The sequence below is a fragment of the Dreissena polymorpha genome, chromosome 8, assembly GCF_020536995.1.
Source record: "Dreissena polymorpha isolate Duluth1 chromosome 8, UMN_Dpol_1.0, whole genome shotgun sequence".
Lineage (NCBI taxonomy): Eukaryota > Metazoa > Mollusca > Bivalvia > Myida > Dreissenidae > Dreissena > Dreissena polymorpha.
This window is the reverse complement of record NC_068362.1, coordinates 38704635-38722956: the sequence shown is the minus strand read 5'-3', so window position 1 is coordinate 38722956 and position 18322 is coordinate 38704635. Positions and strand designations below refer to the sequence as shown.

General features: G+C 34.7%; 1 protein-coding gene across 1 annotated transcript in view; it reads left to right on the top strand.

Moving 5' to 3' along the window:
* The first annotated feature begins 1311 nt into the window (after positions 1–1311).
* LOC127843125 (uncharacterized) overlaps positions 1312–18322 on the top strand; it is a 35182-nt gene continuing 18171 nt past the window's right edge. Inside the window, exons 1-8 of the mRNA XM_052372964.1 lie at positions 1312–1517; positions 1961–2006; positions 9853–10010; positions 11085–11179; positions 12800–13003; positions 13690–13788; positions 15968–16023; positions 17739–17824. Coding sequence (XP_052228924.1) covers positions 1421–1517; positions 1961–2006; positions 9853–10010; positions 11085–11179; positions 12800–13003; positions 13690–13788; positions 15968–16023; positions 17739–17824 — 841 coding nt within the window. The 5' untranslated portion in view covers positions 1312–1420. The remainder of the gene's footprint in view (positions 1518–1960; positions 2007–9852; positions 10011–11084; positions 11180–12799; positions 13004–13689; positions 13789–15967; positions 16024–17738; positions 17825–18322) is intronic.

The window sequence follows — 18322 nt, the reverse complement described above, 5'->3', positions numbered from 1 at the left end:
TAGAATTGAGATATAATAATCATGAGACACATCTATCAATATTTTTTTATTTTTTTTAGGGGGAATTTTTTCCCCCAAAAGGGGGAAAAGTATACTTTTCAGGGTGGGGAATGCGGCCGAATTTCGGCCGTGGATTTGACAGATTGAGGGCCCTGTCAGGGCCCTCAACCCATTTTAGGGGAAGCGGGTCGCTACCCATAGCAGGGGGAATTTTCGCGGCGTTTCCCTTTTAGGGGTGATTTTTTCTTACTCTCTAATTATAACATTTGTACATGTTTGCACTATATTGATTGCTTTTTTCAAATTTATGTATGTTTGACAAGATTAAATTAAAATAGAATTGAGATATAATAATCATGAGACACAACTATCAATAAAAAAAATTTTTTTTTTTAGGGGGAATTTTTCCCCCAAAAAGGGGAAACAAGTATACTTTTCAGGGGGGGGGGGAATGCGGCCGAAATATGCGGCCGAATTTCGGCCGTTGATTTGACAGATTGAGGGCCCTGTGTTTTACCGAATTGAAACATGCCATAGTAACATGACGTCACACAGCGGTGCACGCATAAGACGGCGTTGAATTTTTAGTATCGTTCGCATATATAAGTGTGCCACTATGATAACTCGCTAAAACTTAATACCAGTCAATTAACATTAAATGTTGTTGTTTTTATCGGAAAGATAATATATTATTAATGTGTTGTTTTTTAAATTGTGTTTTTGTTAATATAATTATGTAATTTTTTCTATAATGCACATGTATATATATTTTTTCATTAATATACCTACACATTTACAAACTAATGAAATAAAATTTAAAAGTTTACGTGTTTTGTTTACCTTAAAATAACTATTATCTAGTACACCAATTTCATTTCTGAAGTTTATGCTCGTAGTTTTATAAAGATGGGCTAACCGTGAATAAACCGATACACAGTACGTACTCTTCATAATAAACGAAATGGCATCATACCTTTATTAGTATGCAAACGATATCAATGGTAAAATTCCCCTTCATATTATACTGGAACTTTATTTCTTCACAAAAAGGTTAAATAACAACGAACCGATGTGTTTTCTTTGATTAATTTTAATTCGTTAGTTTATTTGAAGACATGGGCTTAATACACCGATACGCGGTATCACCAGACTAAAACTTAAACTCAAATAATGGTATCTCTCACTTTGCAAAAAACTACAACAGAAGTCTTCTCACTTCGAATAATGTAAGATTAACTTAACATTTGTACAACTGAAACCGTATGCGTTTAGGCCAGTCAAAATAACGAATGATGCCAATGCGAATAGAGTTCCTTTGACAATTTTAAGTGTAGTGACGGACATGTAAATACAAACACGTGTTTTGTAAAAAAAGGTTAACGTTATCGTAATTCAGTATTGTACTTTTAATTATATTATAATGGGGAGAAAAAGAGACCTAACAGAACAAAAGCAAAAGTCTAAAGGAAAGAAAAAGCAGAAATACAGCGTGCCAACTCTTCATAAGGATGTTGCAGGTATTACGTTTTAAAATAGGTTGTTTTTCGGATTATATATTTCGGATGTTTGTATTAATTGCGTTGTTTTATTATTTGACAACAATCGTTATGTTCATACTCACAGTAAATAGCAACTGTTTTTAACAGGTGTGTTATTTACAATTCTTTTTCATTAAAATTTACAGTATTTGAGCAAACTTAATGAACCAGTATTCAGTAAATGAGTAAATATTTCTGACAGATATGCAGTTTTGTTATCTTTTTTTTTCGCAAAACAAATAGATTTTAACTCCAATTTTTTACTGACTCGAGGACTGACGATTTTTTTACAGATAATTATGAGCCGCGGCCATTTTTATCGGCGCTGTCCAAGGTCTGGTGTCTTTAGCATGGGTTGGATGAGTTCCAACATAACAAATGTAAACATATCTATACAAAATAACTTCATATATTTGTTTCAGAAGAAAAAGATGCAGAGAAGAAGCTTAGTAGCAGACAGAAGAAAAGGTAGGTTACAAGTTACTATGTAAGTAGGTTACTAGTAAACAATCAAATAGTAATACAGTCAATCTTGTATTAAGAGACCACTCAAGGGAGTAATCAAAAGTGGTCTCTTAATAAAATGGTCTTTAAATAAAAAAGGCCATTCTGGAAGAATGCTTACCCTCAATTTTAATCTATAATGAAGGATAATATCTTATGTCAACAATGATTTTAACTTTTATAATAAAATGAATATAAACACAATACATAAACATTATTTAACTTATAATTTGTTTTATTTTTCAGTTATTATAAATAATCATTTATTATAAATGAATTGTGTGTACATATTTATTTGCAAAAACACCATAGACAAGGAAATATTTTTCGCATTTATTTCACCTGACACATTATTTTCCACGTCTTCAAGCACCTCACTTTACGCTTAAGAATGTTCTGGATTTGAGTTTTACCTACTCCAAACTCATCTGCGATTTTACGTGCACGTTAACTCTATGACAATTCCAAAACCCGAATTTTCTCGTTCAACGTTAACACTTTTTGTTTTGACATTTTAATTTCTGCATGTACGCTTATGGAAATCTGACTCGATTTTGATACATAATGAGCTGAAAAAATTAAAACACGTCAATTGAAAACAAACAAACAGACCTGATTGGAAAATTTATTAAGTAAATAACAATGTGATTGGCTAACAAATATATACTAATTAGCATAATTACAAATTGGTAATGTAAGGCAGGGCCCTCACACTACTTTGGGGGAAGGGGTCCGCAGCCCTTAGGAGGGGGAATTTTCGCGGTGTTTCCCTGTTTGGGGGATTTTTTTACTTACTCTCTCATTATTTCATTTGTACATGTTTGCACTATATTCATTGCATTTTTCATAATTTAGTATGTTTGAAAAGATTAAATTGAAATAGAATTGAGATATAATAATCATGAGACACATCTTTCTATTAAAAAAAAGGGGAAAAAAGTATACTTTTCAGGTGGCGGACTGCCGCCGAAATTCGGCGGCAGATTTGATAGATTGAGGGCCCTGTAAGGATATCGACAGATGTTGCCGATAAATAGTTTATTTTCCGCACTTCTCAGGAAATGTTTGTCGCGTACAGTGCATTATTTCTGCACCTGTTATCTATACTCGAGAAAAATTGGCGTTGTCTCTTAACGTTCCACATAGTAGATTATTTAAGCTGTAGACTGTGTGCAATACGTTCCTCTATTATTCAACTCAATAAATTGATACGCAGTCTACAACAATACCGGCCAGAACCGGTCAACGAGACAAAGCATAATGGTTGGTGTGAAAACAAAGCAGAGGTGTAACGGTACATCTTATCGGCTTAGATAAACAACTTACACGGATTTGTCCCTGAAAGATCAATAGATTACCAGTTTTACCTCCGAATGGTAGCTTAATTCAAGATTCGGACATCAAAATACACAAAAATCAGGGGTCGCTGGTCGCGTAAGACAAAAGTCGCTTAATACAATATCATTATATAGCAAAAAAGCTCCGTGGGATTTCAAAATGGTCGCATAAGACAAAGGTCGCTTAATACAAGTGGTCGCATCCACAAGATTGACTGTACTTTATTCTTGTTTATGAGAGACTGGCAATTAAGGGCACATAATTGGCTACAAACATTACATGTGAAATATAAAAGCGCTAGCTAAACTACTTGCCATAAATACTGTTTTGCATGTAGATAAGTTTAGACTTTTCTTAATTTTAGGTTGAACATTTGTGATGGTTTGAGGATCCAGTCATTTATTGTTATTTGGGAAAATGGGGCTTAATACATTTGCATAAAGCATCATCCCAGATTAGCCTGTGGGATGACACTTTCCACCTCAGGTTTTTTTTTCCACTTTTTGGGAAGATAGCCCATGGCTTTGGAATTGGAAATTTTATCAGCATTTTCATAAAATTGGGAAAATAAATTCATTAGCCTTTTTTTCCACATGAAAAGTCCACTGATTAGGGAAATACTTAATTTGATATAACTCTTTATAATCATTCAAATTAAAAGAACAAAGTCATATAATACTTTGTTAGATGTATTTGAATTGAAATTAAGATAAAATACGCATTAGACTTCTTTCTAAAAAAAAAAAAAAAAAAATTTTTTTTTTTTTTTTTTTTTTTTGAAATTGGGAATTTTTGTCACATTTTGGGAAAAAGTATACTTTTTGGGATTGGGAACATAGCCGAATTTCGGCTATAAAATCGGGCCAAAAAAAACCCTGCACCTAAACTGGATTTGTGGTTAGAAGAGACTTCCTTAAAGCCAAAACTTTTATTTAAGCAGAAAGAGTCGACCCTGATTAATCTAGGATGACATGCCTGAAGAAAATTTATTTATTTGTTAGCGAATTAACGTTAGCATTTTCTTGGTATTCAGTTTTTTTTTCCCTTCTTGTGACCCGTCAAAAATCTGCCCTTTCCCCTCCGATTTTTGTTCCCCTCAGCTGGTAAATTTTCACCTAGATTTCATTTTCCCCTCCCAAAAAAATAAAAAAATATTTTTTATTTTTAGCTGACCTGAGCACAACGTGCTCATGGTGATTTTTTGGGATCGCCTTTTGTCCGTCGTCCGTCGTGCGTGCGTCGTGCATACGTCGTCAACATTTTACCTTGTGAACACTCTAGAGGCCACATTTCTTATCCGATCTAAATGAAACTTGGTCAGAACATTTGTCCCGATGATACCACGACTGAGTTCGAAACTGGGTCAAAAACTAGGTCACTAGGTAAAAAAATAGAAAAACCTTGTAAACACTGTAGAAGTCACATTTGATGCCCAATCTTCATGTAAATTTTGCCAAAATGTTTGTCTTAATTATATGTTGGTTGAGTTCAAAAATTGTTCCGGTCTGTTAAAAAACATGGCCACCAGGGGGCGGGGCAGTATTCCTTATATGGTTATATAGAAACCTTGTGAACACTCGAGAAGTCACAATTTTTGCCCAATCATCATGAAACTTTGTGAAAACATTGGTTTTATTGATATCTCGGATGAGTTTGAAAATGGTCCAGATCGGTGAAAAAACATGGCCGCCAGGGGGCGGGGCAATTTTCTCTATATGTATATAGTGAAAACATTTGAACACTTAAGAAGTCACATTTTTGGTCCAATCTACATGAAATTTGGTCAGAACATTTGTTTCCTGGATACGATGGTTGAGTTTGAAAATGGTTCAGATAGGTAAAAAAACATGGCTGCCAGGGGGGGGGGGGGTCTTTTTCCTTGTGAACACTCTAGAAGTCACATTTTTTGCCTAATCATCATGAAATTTGGTCAAAACATTGGTTTTGTGGATACCTCGAGACGAGTTTGAAAATAGTTGTGAACATTTGAAAAACATGGCCACAATAACAGAGGATTATTATGTTGATGATTAGTTGGGGATGAAGTGCAACAAACGTATTTTTGCCATCTGAAAATTCTTTATTAAATAATTTAAAAAAAATTAAGTAGTAATATGGATTTCACAGAAAATTACTTAGGGGAGAAACAACTGTATATAACAGTTTAGAGTCAGGCCCCAAATTCCTGTGCTGGCCACTTTTCACACATTTTGTTGCATGTAATTTAATGACCACAGACCAATGAAATAACCATTAGCCACAGCAGGTACCTCATTATCTCTGACAGTTGCTTGATGCCTAACCCCTTGTTTACAGCCCTTTGCAGTAAACAGCAGTAAACAGCATGGAACAACAATTGCTATACAGTGGTATCAATATAGAGATAAACTCATAAATACATCTGTCTGGCATTTATTTTCGTATAAAAATCAGCACGCTGACTGCATAAAAAGAACAGATTACAGCATTGAAGCAAGCTCTTGAAATAGCAAAATTATGTATGTTCCAAGAAAGGTTTATACAATATATATAAATTTAATGGGCGTGATACATGTAATTCATATTTCTTAGCTTTAAGTACAGTGATGCCTGATTGAACTTACTCAAAATGGCTATTATTTAACTTATAACAATCACAAAGTCCCAGTGTATTTTATGAATATCAAGAAGAAAAAGTAAAGATATGTACGTAAAAATATCCTTTACAGCTTAGGCAACAACTGTTGTCAAAATTCAATTATATTGATCAATAAAAAATAGATTGAAATATTCTCCAACTTTACTGTTGTACATTTGTTGACAAAAAACTATCATGTCTACATGTACACATATCATATCACAGATATACTTTGTTCAATAATTAAAGAGATAGAGAAAATGTATTTAAAACCAACTATTTGCGATACTTATGATACTAAATGCAGCTTGTATTCGAGAATAAATTTCACAATTAAAATGCACTTTAGTTTTGCATTGGTTGTTAATAATGAGTACCGTAAAACGCTGTGTATAACGCGCATTATGTATAACGCGCATTATGTACAACGTGCATCTACTTTTTGAAGCAAAAAAATCGTAAAAAAAGTTTTTGAATTCAAGAAAAAAAAATTAACGCAAAATTTCCGTACTGTAGGCTCACTGAAAATCGTTTTATTTATATTGCCGATCTCACGTGTTATTTTATTTTTCAATACTTAATTATCTTAAAGACGATAACGATAAAGATACAACTTGCTTGTGTGTTTTTTTAGCTCATCTATTTTTTGAAAAAAAAAATGAGCTATTGTCATCACCTTGGCGTCGGCGTCCGGTTAAGTTTTGCATTTAGGTCCACTTTTCTCAGAAAGTATCAATGCTATTGCATTCAAACTTGGTACACTTACTTACTATCATGAGGGGACTGGGCAGGCAAAGTTAGATAACTCTGGCGTGCATTTTGACAGAATTATGTGCCCTTTTTATACTTAGAAAATTGAAAATTTTGGTTAAGTTTTGTGTTTAAGTCCATTTTATTCCTTAAGTATCAAAGCTATTGCTTTCATACTTGCAACACTTACTAACTATCATAAGGGGACTGTGCAGGCAAAGTTATGTAACTCTGACTGGCATTTTGACAGAATTATGTGCCCTTTTTATACTTAGAAAATTGAAAATTTGGTTAAGTTTTGTGTTTAGGTCCACTTTATTCCTACAGTATCAAAGCTATTGCTTTCATACTTGCAACACTTATTAACTATCATAAGGGGACTGTGCAGGCAAAGTTATGTAACTCTGACTGGCATTTGGACGGTATTATGGGCCCTTTATACTTAGAAAATTGAAAATTTGGTTAAGTTTTGTGTTTTGGTCCACTTTACCCCTAAAGTATCATAGATATTGCTTTCATACTTGGAACACTCGCAAACTATCATAAGGGTACAGTAAAAGGACAAGTTGCATAACTCTGGTTGTCAATTTTATGGAATAATGGCCCGTTTTTTACTTAGTAACTTCGAATGTATGGTTAAATTTTGTGTTTCGATCCACTTTACTTCTAAAGTATCAAGGCTATTGCTTTCAAACTTCAAATACTGTCATGCTATCATGAGGTTACTGTACCTGGCAAGTTGAATTTTACCTTGACCTTTGAATGACCTGGACTCTTAAGGTCAAATTATTAAATTTTGCTAAAATTGCCAGAACTTCTTTATTTATGATTAGATTTGATTGATACTTTGACAAAACTACTCTTACCTGACATACCACAATAGACTCCACCCAAACCATCCCCCGTGCCCTCCCCCCCCCTCCCCTAATTTTTCTCACAAATGACCTATACCCTCACACTATACCCCCCCCCACCCCACCCCACCCCCAATTTATTTTTTGAAAGGGTTAAAAATCACAAATATTTATTTTTATTATTTTATTTTTGAAATACCGTCCAACCATCGAACCCAAGAATCCCCTCCCCCCACCCAACCCCCCCCCCCCCCCCCCCCGCCCCCGAAATTTTTATTTTTATTTTTTGCATTTTTTTTCCGCATTTTTGGAAGATTATGTAATAAATGTCCACACCCCCACACTATACACCCCTCTTCACTCCACCCCTCCCTCCTTTGTGATTGAAATTGAGAGTCCCTTTACCTTTAAAAAGAAAATAGATGAGCGGTCTGCACCTTCAAAGCGGTGCTCTTGTTTAAATTATAATATTACGCGTAAATGTTTCGATTTAAATAACTTATGCATAAAATGCACAATTTCTACGAGGATACCATCGAGGTTTTCATCATAAGTTTCCGAAGTAACTGTCCACGATTTTATCGTGGAGGAGTACACATTGCGGACCGATTAGTGTGCTTGGTATAACTAAGACACTGAAATTTTTTATTGTTAACTTTATAACGTTTGTCCATCTATATTCACATCGTAAATATAACACAATTATTAACATAGTTACAGTTAAAACAACAGGGAACAGAATGATGCGAGTTACCGTAACTGGGTAACTGACAGGGAAAAAATGTCTTGGCATGGCTGTAGTTGTGCATAACGCGCATCAAGTTTTTAAAATTAAATTTGGGGGTAAAAATTTGCGCCTTATACACAACGTTTTACGGTAGAAGCGTTGAGGAATTGTTTACAAACAACACTTACAAATGTGAATAATTAACAAAAAGTTACTCTTAAATGAAGTATGAAATTTCATTTAAAATCATAAATACAGATTGATATACAAAAGTCATGTAGGCCTGCATGGATGATTTGTGAAATACAGTATTATGTGAAAGTCAGAAATACCATTATTCTAATAAATTTTATATACAGACGTATATCATGTATGATATGTGAAATGCAGTATTACTTGAAAATCAGAGTATCATTGTTCTAAATAACTTTGAATGGAAAAACAGTGAAAACGTATTTTAATAATAGAGCAGTACACTAAGTCTGTACAACCGCCTGTCTGCTCAGCACTCGTCCTCTTTTGAAGATTTTACACTAAATAATTGAACTATAAAGCGCAAGTGAAGTATGTACGCCCGTCTGTATGAAGTACTTTTATTATTTTGAACTCCACCTTCCCAGAATAGGTTAGTTCCTTTGGGTCTCAGGTAAGCGCCTTAGGGCCCATGGCCCTCTTGTTTATTTTTTAACCAGGTTTTCCGAAGGAAAAAACTGGTTATTAGATTGGCGAATGCGGGCGGGCTGGCTGGCGGGCGGGCGGAACAAGCTTGTCCGGGCCATAACTATGTCGTTCATTGTCAGATTTTAAAATCTATTGGCACATTTGTTCACCATCATTGGACGGTGTGTCGTGCGAAATAATTACATCGATATCTCCAAGGTCAAGGTCACACTTTGAGTTCAAAGGTCAAAAATGGCCATAAATGAGCTTGTCCTGGCCATAACTATGTCATTCATTGTTAGATTTTAAAATCATTTGGCACATTTGCTCACCATCATGGGACGGTGTGTCGCACGAAAGAATCACGTCAATATCTCCAATGTCAAGGTCGCCACGACTAAAAATAGATTTTTTTAAAAAACAAACTTACAAAGGGGGTTAATTTTGTTTGTTCATTTCAAAAGTTCAGTTTGAGTTTTCTCCCTTTATCAGATTTTTATTTCACAATGAAAACCTGGTTTTGTGACAATTTTGTCCCTTGTTAAACCTTTAAATATATAATTTAACCTGATCTAGTGTAGAAAATAGAAAAATATTGCATAATTAAATTTTCTGTTACCTTGAATTTGTTTTAAAAACAGTAAAATATGCTTAATTGATTATTTAAGGCTTTCCTTATTTTCCCCAAAATCCTGCATTTTGCATGATTTTTTCCCCAAAATCCGGCGTTTCGCGCATTTTTTCCCCTCAAAAAAGGGCCAGGCCCTTTCCCCAAAATCAGATAAAAAAACCTGGTATTTGTGGATGTCATGACAATTTGTTTGTTCTTGAAATGGTGAACCATGTGGATAACTTGTGTTTAAGGTTGAAGAAGAGGTTAGAGAGGGAAGAAGTGAAGAAAATTGAGAAGATTGTGCAAAAACCTGAGAAGATCAAGAAAAACTCAGCAGTACTGGTAAAAGAAAATACTCCTGGCAACAAGAAAAGAAAGCTTGAAGATTCTGATGAAGATGATGAGCAAGGTATTGAGATGTTGTGTGTGTAATGTTATTTGATTTTTTTTTACCTTACATATTGTCTAAAAGCATGTGTTAAACCTTTACGACTTATATGCACTTTTTTACCCATTTGTTGTCCCATAAAATATTAACTTTAAGACCATTCTAACTACTACTAGTAGAGTCAATGTTTCAAGGCTTTATTCCAAGCTTCAGGTACTAATGAGCAGCAAACAGCATTAAACATCAATAGTCTGCTAGTTACTCACAGGCTGTTCTTTTTTTTTTGCTGGTTGCATATAGCCATTGTCCCTTGGCTTCTGAGCTGGAAAGGGTTAAAATATGTATGAGATATATATAAACAAACTTGTTATGTACACTGCAATTTTTCATGGTTTTCATGCTAGAAGTGTTTACAATTGTTGCTGTGAATGTTTTTCCTTTTTCACAATTGATGATTTAATTACCATTGATTTAGAAAACAATTATACACACCAAAAAAGAGATTTAATATCAGTGAAAACAAGACCCATCATTTTGATATTACTGCAATTACTATGAGATTTCAATTGAAACAGATTTCTGCTTTTTGATGCAAGCATGTCTGTCTGTCTGTCTGTTTCACAAACACTGCTCTTGTTTAACCCTTTCAGTGCGGGAACCAAATTTTAAAGGCCTTTGCAAACAGTCAGGATCCAAACTGTTTGCTATTCTGATAGTATTCTTTGAAAAAAAATCGAAGAAAATGCTAATTTTAGAAATTCAGCAGACAACATTTTAGCAGACGACAAATTTCCCAGAATGCAAAGGGTTAATCCTCCAAAGTATCTGACTTTCCTCATTCTTATGGAAATGTAACTGAATAGCAAAATCAATGACACATTTTATATGATACAAATTATGTTATTTTGCATAGTTAAAATTGTGCTAAAAGAAATTTGCTGAGCATTTAAATAATATGTTCGAACAAAATAACTCTGTGCTTCATTATTTTGACCCATGATAATTTCAAAGGACCCCTGAAATGTTCGATCATTTGACTGCTGGATATGAAAATTTATTGAAATCCCTGTCACTGTTATCACTCTTCAAATTCAGAGTCTGAACGGGTTATGATGGATTCAATCATCAAGCAAGTCAATCAGAAGAAGAAGGGGAAACAAAAGCTACAGAAGGTTCAACCTGAGCCTGAGGTAATGAAAAATAATAATTGAAAGAAATAAACCTCTCTCCTTGACAATAAGTTTTAATGCATTTTCGTAAAATGACATCACAGATTAGCCCGTGCTGTCTGCACAACACTTTTTAGCAGTGGCACTGTCCATCCGTCTGTCTGTACACACATTCCTGTCTAAACAATAACTTTGCCATATATTGATTGAATTTCATATAATGTGGCACAGATGGAAATCATCAGAAGACAATGTGTGCATGTAACACCTGTCTCACTACGTCAAAGGTGAAGGTCAAACTTTGAGGTCAAAGGTCAAACTGGCTGCAAAAATTCCTGTCTCAGCCATGACTTCATAATATATAAATGCATTTTTATATAACTTAGAGGTCAAAAGTCATATTTGGGGATGAAACCGCTTGTCCAGACTTGAACTTTGCCATTCATCATGCTATTTTAAGATTACTAACCACTAATGACCACCATGAGAATACGGCATTATGTGTAAAAACTCAGAGGTCAAGGTCACACATAGAGGTCAGTGGTAAAATTTTGACATACAACAGCTTGAACAGGTTGTGACATGGTCAGTAATTATTCACTTAACCCTTTCCATTCAGAAGCAAAGTGACAATGGGTATGTGCAAACAGCATAAACCAGAACAGCCTGCGAGTAACTGGCAGTCTGTTCAGGTTTCATGCTGTTTGCTTCTCATCAGTATCTAAGAGTTGGAAAAGAAGCCTTAAAAAATTGAATCTAGTAAGAAAGGTCTTTAATTAAATTTAACTTTATGAGGGACTACAAATGTGTCAAAATACATATCTCAGTAGTAAAGCCTTAAAAAATAACAACCATGAGAAGACTGAATGTCCCATGTATGACCTGTCCCATTACCTTTAGTTCAAGATATGACTTAAAGGTCAGAAGCCACATATACATTAAACCTATTTATGTAAGCGCCATTGCATTGAAAGCCTCAGGCTTATAGAAATGATTAAACCTATTTATGTTAGCGCCATTGCATTGAAAGCCTCAGGCTTATAGAAATGCTCTCAAGTCCGTTTAATTCTGGACCTATAACCAGTACTTGATGTCTTTGGGGAAGATATAGAGAACACTCCCCGAACGGGGTTCGAACCCGTGACCTCCCAATCGCTAGGCGGACACCTTATCCATTAGGCATTGGCGAACTTGAAAAGCCACATTTGTCTGTAAACATCTTGTTTGGGAGATAAGCTGAGGTTTTAGCTATATTTGGAATGTGGGGGCATCAGGCTTTCAAAACATGTCTTGATCAATATAAGAATCTAACTACATGTAACTTGATATTTAGTTACTTCACTTTCCAACCATGACAAAGAAGTAATTTTATTTATGCCATGGAAAACGGGGTTTAATGAATGTGCGTAAAAAGTCATCCAAGATTAGCCAGGGCAGTCCACACAGACTTATCTGTTAGGATGTTTCCCCTAAACTGGATTTTCACTTAGAAGAGACTTCCTTTAAAAAAAGATACAATAAAGGCCAAAAGTATCCTTGATAAGCCAGTGCAGACTTCACAGGTTTACCTGGTGTGATGCTTTACGCACATGCTTTAAACCCTATTTTCCCAGAAATCAGCTTTATTCAATGCATGCACAGGAATCAGAAGATGAAGATGATGATTTACAAGACGATTTTGATAATGATGATGATGACGATGAAGATGACGATGATGATGATGATGATGATGAAGAAGGAAGTATGGATGAGGACAGTGATGAAGAGGAGGAGGATGTGAAAGGATTCACTGATGACAATCAAGCCTGGTTGAAGCCCAAAACTAAGAAATCTCAGCTACCAATGGTATCTGTTCTCAATACTTATATTATTATCTTCTGTAATTATCTTCACAGTTTGACACTCAAAATGCTTTCATATGGCTAAAGTGAAGTTGGATTATGTGCATGAAAAATAAGAATGGGCTTAAGTACCAGATTTGTTGTGTTTCAAGTAATGAACAATTGAAATGAAAAGTAAACTACAAAATCCTCAGGAACTGACTATTCACAAAATAATTGTTACTATGACAGTCATTCAGTCATTTTAAGTGGAAAGCTTTTATCTAGAATATGTTATTATATAGTTTTGAACCCCATGTTGAGTTATTAAAATAAAAAATGTCTGTGAAATATGGTGCAATTTCAGGGGGTTTCTGCTATTAAAAAAATACCTTAATATGGAACCGATCCCAAAGCGAACGGAAATCCCAAACCAAAGTTGTATTTTTTTCCACCAATTTAATTGTTTTTTTTTTTAAAGAAGTGTCTTATGATTATTATATCTCAATTTTATTTAATAAACATCTAACACAGTATGAAACTAAAAAATTTATGATTTTGTACTGATGTCTCAATATTTTTTGATAAAAAAAAATACTCAATTTGGTCCATTTTATCCATGACAAATTCCCAATTAGCTATTTTTTATTTTAAAAATCCCACTTTGACCAGACTCGAAAAATACCCTGAATTGTCAATGTATTTTCTTAGGAGGAAGAGAGTGGCAGTGAAGACGAAGAACTTGAAGATGACTTTGATGATGATGATGATTCAGATGAAGATGTTGAAGATGATGATGAAGACGATGAGGTACATTTGTCAATATTCTAACAATAATGATCTGTATTGATTTGAGCCTAGCTCTCAGAAACTGTGATAAATGAATGTGTGTAAAGTGTTGTCCCAGATTAGCCTGTGCAGTACACACAGACAAGGCAGGGACGACACTCTCCGCCTTAAGTGGATTTTTGCTGAGAAGAGAATTCCTTGAAACAAACAAATACCATATTAGTTTAAAGTGTCGTCCCTGATTAGCCGGTTCTCCCTGATCAGCCTGTTCTGATTGGAAAGGCTAATCTGGGACCACATTTCAAGCAAATGCAATAAGCCCCATTTTCCCAAAGTGTGGCTCATTTGTAGAACTCAACATTAACGGTTGTCCTATTGCCCCTGGCAAGTAAAAGTTGGGTCCGGGCAAGTTATTTTATAATCTAGTTGTCCGCCCGGGCAAGTGCAAAAAAGAACAAAGAGCATTTAATTTAGACTTGACTTTAATAAGACTTTAATTGCTGTAATCATTTTGTTTAATGTTCAAAAATAAAAAAAAGGTTTTGTGGTGTATCATTTTGATCTTTATTTAAAAATACGAGGTTTACAGTTAATGTGATATTTCATGTTTGGGCAAGTGGCTTTATGTTCAGGGCAAGTAGATTTTCTAAGTACTTGCCCGGCAGGGCAAGTTGGTTTTTGGTTAATGTTGAGCCCTGATTTGTTTTATTTTCTTTCAACCCTATCAGTGTTTTTATGTCTCCCTGTCTATACTGGGGGACATATTGTTTTTGCCCTGTCTGTTTTTTGGTTTGTTTGTGTCAAACTTAAACATTGGCCATAACTTTTGCAATATTGAAAGTAGCAACTTGATATTTGGCATGCATGTGTATCTCATGGAGCTGAACATTTTGAGTGGTGAAAGGTCAAGGTCATCCTTCAAGGTCAAAGGTCAAATATATGGGAGGTGACATAGTGTTTCACAAACACATCTTGTTTCAGCATTAATCTGTTTCAAACGCTTTTATTATCAATTTCAAAGTATTTGTAAGCATAAAATCAACAACATTGATTTCCCAATTTTATTCAAAAGGACTTGATATTTCCCAATCCAACAGGACCTGGCCCCATTCCCAAATGGTGAAAAAATCAACTGTGTAGTCAGTCCACTGCTCCACCAACGGAGCTAAAGACTAACATATCTTACATTTAATTTCTTAACTCTTTTAGTGCTGGAACCGAATTTTGAAGGCCTTTGCAAACAGTTTGGATCCAGATGAGACGCCACAGAACGTGGCGTCTCATCAGGATCCAAACTATTTGCTATTCTGATAGTATTCTTTGAAAAAAAATCGAAGAAATGGCTAATTTTAGAAATTCAGCAGACAGCATTTTAGCAGAGGACAAATTATCCAGCATGCAAAGGGTTAATGATAAAAAGGTCTTAGTACGAGCATGTCTACGTTCACATATATAACCTAAGATACAATCTAGTTACCTTATTTTACCTTATACATTTCTTTGGACCTCATTATAATCAAGGCACTTTTGTAAAATGCCTTACATAGGAAAAGGGGTTTTAATGCAAGTGCGTATAGTGTCGTCCCAGATCAGCCGGTGCAGTGCCACAGGCTAATCAGGGACAAAACTTTATGCTAAAACTTGATTTTTGGTAAGAAGATACTTTCTTTAAACAGAAAATATCATAAAAGCTGAAAGTGTTGTTCCTGAATAGCCTGTGCACACCAGGGTTTTTTTTTGGCCCGATTTTATAGCCGAAATTCGGCTATGTTCAGAATCCCAAAAAGTATACTTTTTTCCCAAAATGTGGCAAAAAATTCCCAATTTCCAAAAAAAAAAAAAAAAAATTTTTTTTTTTTTTTTTTTTTTTTTAAAGAAGTCTTATGCGTATTTTATTTCAATTCAATTACATCTAACAAAGTATTATAAGATTTTGTTCTTTTAATTTGAATGATTATAAAGAGTTATATCAAATTTAGTATTTCCCTAATCAGTGGACTTTTCATGTGGAAAAAAAGGCTAATGAATTTATTTTCCCAATTTCATGAAAATGCCGATAAAATTCCCAATTCCAAAGCCATTGGCTATCTTCCCAAAAAGTGGAAAAAAAACCCTGCACACTGCACAGGCTGATCTGGGACAACTTTTTACGCACATGCATTAAACCACGTTTTCACACTGCACGGCCCATTGATTGCAGATGCTGCCAGTTGAAAAAGCATCCAAAAAGCTGAAGAAGAAAGAAAAGAGAGACACGTGAGTTTGACTGCAGTAGAATTCTCTTTATACTTTTTGTGTCAGTGTTATATGTATTATTGATAATGAACAACAACAGTAAAAAGCTTAACGATGTAGGTGGACTTTTTATTTGCTGCCAAAAGTCAGCATTAATAGACAATGCCCCAGATAATTATTTTGAAAATAGGGTTTTCACCCATTGATTTTAAAAAATAGAGTGATTTCATTCTTGAAATAGGGTGAATCGAGTTATAAAAAAACCTACCTTAAAATTATTTCTGCTTTACTTCTGTTTAAGCTGCACACTTGTATTGATTCAGTAAAATGTAAACTTAACTTTAATAAACAGATGTTTCATAATATCTTAAACCATTGAAACTGTCCATAATATAAACTTTAAAAAAATCGATAACACGAATGGTTCGAAAAAGTTGTCGATTGACTGATATTTTGGCGCAACAATCGCGCATGTCTTTCGACCACTCTTGAAATTATTATTAGGCATCGTAATAGAAACTGAAAGTACAGACGCTTTACAAATACATGCACAATGAACAACGGATTTAGTTAGATTGAAAATGATGTATGTCATCGTAAATAATTTGGTCAGACGCTTTATTTAACTATGAAATCTAGTCAGCAAATCGTTTGAATAACTTTGACTGTTTTCCTGCTCTGTCATCCAGGCGCTTGCTTAATGAAAGCGTCGCCGCGTTACGATAATAACTCCAAAGAAAAAATACTGAAAATGAGCAAAGCATTTGATTGAAGCTATTGTACGGTACGCATCAAATTTGATGAATTTGCGTAAAAGTCAAATAAGTTGCGTTTTCAATACGCATGATATTGTATTTCTTTGCGTTTTTAAACATTTAAATAGGGTGAAAAACGCAGATACGCAGCTTATCTGGGGCACTGATAGATTATTTAATTTAACCTTATACTGTTGACACGAATAAATTGAGGAGACTCTTAAAGTTGTGTTAATTACAACTTGTTGACGCAGATTGGATGTTCAACTTGTTGACGCAGATTGGATGTTCATTCAAAAATCAACTGTGTTGTGTGAACATGGAAATAATGCCAGTATGCGGCCAGCGCAGCTCCAGACTAGCCTGCACAGAAACTAGCCTGCACAGAAACTAGCCTGTCTTGCTATAAAGTCATGCAATGTTTTGTGGTCTCATTAGCTTTCATTATTGCCCCTCGTCATACGGATACAGCGGCATACACTGTTCGGATGTCATAAGGCCCATTTTTGCATGATGCGGGTCAAATGACAAACCTGAAATAATTCCATGTATGTTTGGCATTTAAGGATAAATGATGAAAGATTTGTTCACCAGCACACATATTTGTGTTGTGTGATGGCTACGTTTCATAGCAGTGATTCATTTGACTGGGTGAATTGTGAATATTAATGAGGCATGGTCTATAGTTTAGTTTTTTGTATATTGAATATAAGCTACGCGGTGTATAAACAAGGCTTAATGCATGTGCATTAAGTGTCGTCCCAGATAAGCCTGTGCAGTCTGCACAGGCTAATCTGGGATAACACTTTGGGCCTCAACTAGATTTTTGGCAAAGACAATAAACAAAAACCACAATAAATGCCTAAAGTATTGTTAGTTCCTTTGCGGCGTTCATAGGCTAATCTAGGAGGACACTTTGCGCACCGCATTAAGCCCCCTTATTGCAGAGTGATGCTCACACATGTATGTGGAATGTTTCAGGCAGCTGGCAGAGGCGGAGTTACAGACCAACATCGCTCAGACTGAGACCTATGTCCTGCCCAGTGGACAGGAAATAGAGAAGGAAGATATCCTTGTGTTGTAGATGAAGTGTTGTGTTTACCATTTTGAGAGATGGGGCTAGGTCTCTTTGGATTGGGAAATATTGTGTCCTTTCGACTAAAATTCGGAAATTAATGTTTTGATTTTATGCTAACAAATACTTTAAAATTGATAATAAACGCGATTTAAATTAAATTATATTTCTAAGGTTTAACTTATAGAGCTGTATTTTGATATTAATGACATGTTTAGACTTATTAATTTTTTTTTTTTTTAAACCTTCAATTGGGAATTTTTAGTTCCCATTTGGAAAAAATATATACTTTTTTTCCATTGGGAATAGGTCCTGGTACCGGACCCAAATTTGAATGAAAAAACCCCACTGCAAATAGTACTTAAAAGTGGAAAATAATAGTTTGTCATTATTATATTTACTAAAGTTTAACTTATATAGCTTGATAGAGAAATTAATTTAACTTTCCAATATGCATTTTATCTTCTCTTTTTGGAAACCTTCAATTTAG